The 4,736-nt window shown below is 38.3% G+C and overlaps 1 protein-coding gene across 7 annotated transcripts in view; it reads right to left on the bottom strand.

Annotated features, from left to right (window-relative positions):
* Positions 1 to 944: 944 nt before the first annotated feature.
* Positions 945 to 4,736, bottom strand: part of Exo5 (exonuclease 5) — a 5,952-nt gene continuing 2,160 nt past the window's right edge. For 5 of the 7 annotated variants that reach the window (XM_013507803.1, XM_013507800.1, XM_013507802.1 and 2 more), the window contains one exon: positions 945 to 2,455. In XM_013507803.1, coding sequence (XP_013363257.1) covers positions 1,320 to 2,441 — 1,122 coding nt within the window. In that variant the 5' untranslated portion in view covers positions 2,442 to 2,455 and the 3' untranslated portion in view covers positions 945 to 1,319. Of the gene's footprint in view, positions 2,502 to 4,656; positions 4,712 to 4,736 lie in introns of those variants that run through there. The other 2 variants (XM_013507801.1, XM_005410561.2) reach the window with 2 other exon arrangements.

Raw genomic sequence — 4,736 nt, 5'->3', positions numbered from 1 at the left:
TATTGCCAAGCAGAAAACAACTAGGTGGACTTTGGATACCTTCTGTGACAAGCTTCTTTATTTCTTTCTCAAGAGAAGCACAGATTATTTAGGGCCAATGGTGCTAGTGAGGCTTGGCTGCCTCAATAAGATAAAACAAACTGACCAGTCTCCTTTTTGAAAACAGAAGGTGAAGTGGCTTCTCCTGATCTGACTGTGCACCAAAGGACAGAGCCTTCTTTCATAAAAATTGCCCATGAAAATTCCCCTGGATGAACCCCAGAGGGAAACCTGGCACAAGTCCCAGAGCAGAATAAAGATGTTTGAAATCCTTTCAGAAATCATAACTCAGACACTCCTTCTATCTGCCCCACTGCTTCTTGCCTGCAAGAAATACTACTCTCATGGGTCCCCAACATGAAGGACAGACTGCAGGATAATGTGCAGAGTACGAAGTGCTTCTTTGTTGGTGTCTGTAGCTAAGGGTTCCACTGCTTTCTGAGATGCAGATTTCTCCCCAGTGTCTTTCAATTTTCTGTAAAAGTTTTTAGCTATCTTTCAATTTATAAAAAGATATATGCTATATAAATCTTTTGAGACTTTATCTAATGTGTTGGTAAAATTCGGGCATATTGCTGCATGTCACACTGTACTTCATTTGGTTTCTGTACCATACCAACATTTGTCTAGCAGTGGGCATCCTGCGTAGTTTATAGCTTTTTGCCATGATGAAAGTGCTAGAAAGTTTATTTTTGTTCATATGTCTTGTTCTATACCTCCCAGCATCACACCCAGCTATAAACCCATCAGTGAACTAGTCCAGTGTCACACACCCTTGAACCAGTCACCTCCCCAAAGCCCCACATATGACTGCATGAGGTTTTGGGAGACATTTTAGGAATAAACCATAACAATAGTTGTCACTTTGGAAAGATTAAGATCATGAAAAACCAGATGAACCAACATCAGTTCAACTGTCCTGGACAGCATTTCATTTTATTCTATAAAATGTACAAAGTCTTGATTATGAAAAAAATAAAAGATTTATCAGAATCACAAGAATTTTCTTAGGAAAACATTTGCCGCAGGATACCTCTGCTCCAGCCATGACGGGCACTCATCTTCTTGATAACCCATGTCACAGCTCTAGGGACATTATAACCCCCTGCTCTTTCCCATTCATCCCTGAGCCTTGGATCCTAGATTTGAATGGATTAGACAACATAGAATATAAAAACTAAGAACATATCCATGAAAGCCAAGTTCAGAGACTGGTCCTTTTTTAACTCGGGTACATTAGGAGCAGGAAAGATAAAAATTCCTGAAAACGTAACTTCTGTTTATTTGGCCTTTTTGGCTTGAGGCTCCAGTGTGGAGCTGAGCACTCCACCACCCTTCTTCCACTCACAGATGTCTGTATAGCTGCATGTCCGACACTTCCAAGCCTCTTCCATGTCAACCCCTTGAGGCTCTCGGTGGCCCATCCAATAGGCAGTATAATGCTGTACCTTGCCTCTCACCTCCTTCTCGTCAAAGGCTACAATCTCTGTACCCAGCACAGTGGCAGTCTCTTGGTGAATATATTCGATTTTTAGGGTATCAATAACTGGGAGGTCAGACAATGTGAGAGACAAGAAGACCAGTTCTATGAGGTCACCCAAGGACTTCACAGAGAAACCTCCCTGCTGGGCATGCCTCTGCACAGAAGGCCCCAGTGGCTTGTCGGGACATAATTTCGTGTGGTGGATTAGGCTAGCAGGGGTCACTTTCCCTTGCACCATGGCATCAAAGATACACTTATACAGGCTTACTTGAAAACAGTCTTTCTTTTTCTGAGCGTCCAGAGGGAGCAAAGGGCGCTTCCGTGTCTTCAGTTCAGTCAGTTCCAGTTCTCCTTTGGCTGTATACTGCAACTCATCAATCACACCAACAAGAAACACACCCTCTACTTCCCCAAACACTGGAAATTCTCTAAGGCACCCTTCTGACTGCAGGGTAGGAATCATTGTCAGTATATTCAGAAATTTAACTGCCCAAGCATCTTCTTTATTAGTGATGGGGATAGTCACAAGGTCATGAAGTTCTAGTTCTCTAGCTAGATGAATGCTGGCACCAGTGTCCAAAACATCTGCCTTCTCAGGTGTCAAAAACCCAGGAAGCTCCTTCCCATATACCATTTGCAATTCACACCAGTTCTGAGTAGACAGGTCAGTGACATATAAATATTTTAGGTGAAATCTTTCCATAGGCGACAAGATATCCAATCTTCTTTTCCAGTTTGGCAAGCTTATAGGCTTGTCATCCTTCCTGGAAAGTTCAGAAGAAGGGCCAGGCTTGCTAAGTGAAGCACCTAACTCATTAGCCTCTTCCAGGTCCAAAATCTCTAGGAACTCTGAGTCACTCATGTCTGAGAATCCTGAGGCTTCTGCTGACATCATCTCCTCTTCCCCAGTCTCTGCCATGGCACAGCTCTGGCCTGGGCAAGGAGGGCCCCGCATAACATGTTAAAGAAATGCACTGTCCAAATAAAGCACTCTCAAAATGTACTTTCTAATTCCAATGAGATAAAAATAATTATGACAAATTAAATTATTTAAAGAAGTCTATTTATGACTATTAGTAATGCCAAAGGTACACTTCATAAAATTGCTCCTTATATCATCTATATATGTTTATGTAGGGCCAGGGATATAGCTTCATGGCACAGTGCCTACCTGGCAAGTGCAAGGTCCTCAGTTCAACTTCTGGTACAGAAAAAAACAAGACTCACTTTATGTGTATTCAACAGACTTTTCCACTACCCCTCTGATGTGGGCGACTGAACCCAGGACATATGCTAGGCAAGCCCTCTGCCACTGAGCTACGCCGCTAGGCCTGCAGAATTTACTAAAACAGTTTTATTAGTGGATCTGCCACTAACATATTGTGTATCACTTTAAACAAATAACCTTAAGATTGCCTTTTTTGCTTCAAAAATCTGACTTGGGGTATTATTTTATTACTCTTAAGTGACTACAGATATCTGTAATTGTTGGAGCACGTTTGACAGTTTACAATGGGCTACTTTTACAATTACTTTGGTTTACAATCCTGGACCAGGAAAATAAATCTCAATGATAGGACTATTCCTTGAGAAAAATTTGCCCCACAATGACAATTTCTAAATGCAGTCCTCAGAAATATATTAAGGCAAAATTTAAAGATCAACTTCAGATAAATACAAAATCTACTCATATACAAATTAATGTATGAGGTAACAAATGAATTCATAGTGATGTGGAAATTAATAACGTTTCATACTTCAGATATATTAAAGAAATGACAGAGACAAAGCTCTTACAGACTTTATAATTATCCTAACACTATAGAAATTGATGTTTTCCCACTAAACTGGTGTTTTCCACTAACTTTATTTTCTCCCTCAACCTGAAATTAGTTTATAATGGGAGATATCTGTGTATAAACACTAAAAATGCCCAAAACTTATTGCTATAAATAGTATTGAACATTTACTGCGCAGTTATTATGGGACAGAAACTGAAAGAAGAGCTCTACATTTGTTACCTCATTGCTCTAATATGGAACAGGTACTTTTTTCTTTTTAAATTTTTACTATGAAAAATTTCCAACATACAGAGTACCAAAAACCACAGAACAACAAGAATACATATAGACACTATGTAGATTAACAACTGATGACATTTTGCAATATTTTCTTCTTTGCATTTTTTTTGGCTAAACCACTTTAAAGAGTATTACATCGTAACACTTCAGATCTAAATTCTTCAGCATCAATTTCCAAATGGCATTCTACTACATAACTACAACAGTATTTTAGTATTTAACAGAACTAGTGGTTCCTAACACTACAGTCCATATCATGTTACCCCAATTGTCCTAAAAATGTCCTGGATAGCTTTTCTTTATCCTAGAAAACAAACACACCACTTTAAACAAATAACTTTTAGATTGCCTTTTTTGCTTCAAAAATCTGATGGGATATTATTTTATTACTCTTAAGTGACTATAGATAGCTGTAATTGTTATTACAGTTGCAAAAACATTTATAAAACAAAATATATTTGTTTTCTGTCTCAGTATTTTCAATCTTAAGAAATTGGACAAATTTTCTTATGAAGGTACTCCCTTTTTAAAAGGCCTTTCTCCTAACTCCATATACCTAATTTTGCATACAGGAAAAACAAAACAAGGTATGACTACCAGTAGTACACTAGTATTCAACCTTGAGTGCCAGGAAAATAATTTGCCACAGTATTTAAGCCAATAGAGGTAACTATGAACCAAGTGTCTCCTTGCTATCCTAACAAGCAATGAATAAGGTGACTGCGCCAACTTCAAAGTTAAAAAAGGATGCCCTAAAAATGTACTAATATTAGTTTTGCTTGTGGTTAATTTTTAAATAGTCCAAACGTCACTAACATGAAAACAGAGATAAGAAGAATAGTTATTTACAATGAACAAAAAGTAATACAATGCTAAGACTCTTGCTTATATTCTATAAAGTTATAACTTTATAGAATACTTCAGTAGTAATAAAATACTGTATTGCAGCCATATTTGCCTAAATTTGTTGAGCTGTGTTTTAAATTATGAGTTTCAAAATGAGTAACTTTATTTTGACTATGAAATTCCTGAAAGGTAGAGATGATGTTTTACCCTCTATCAAGAAGTTCAGGGGCTGGGGATTTAGCTCAGCGGCAAAAGTGCCTGCCTGGCAAGCGCAAGGTCGTGAGTTC

Source organism: Chinchilla lanigera, unplaced genomic scaffold, assembly GCF_000276665.1.
Source record: "Chinchilla lanigera isolate Chin_1 unplaced genomic scaffold, ChiLan1.0 scaffold00136, whole genome shotgun sequence".
NCBI lineage: Eukaryota > Metazoa > Chordata > Mammalia > Rodentia > Chinchillidae > Chinchilla > Chinchilla lanigera.
Note: the sequence above shows the minus strand (reverse complement) of the source record. Positions and strands in the feature narration are given on the sequence as shown.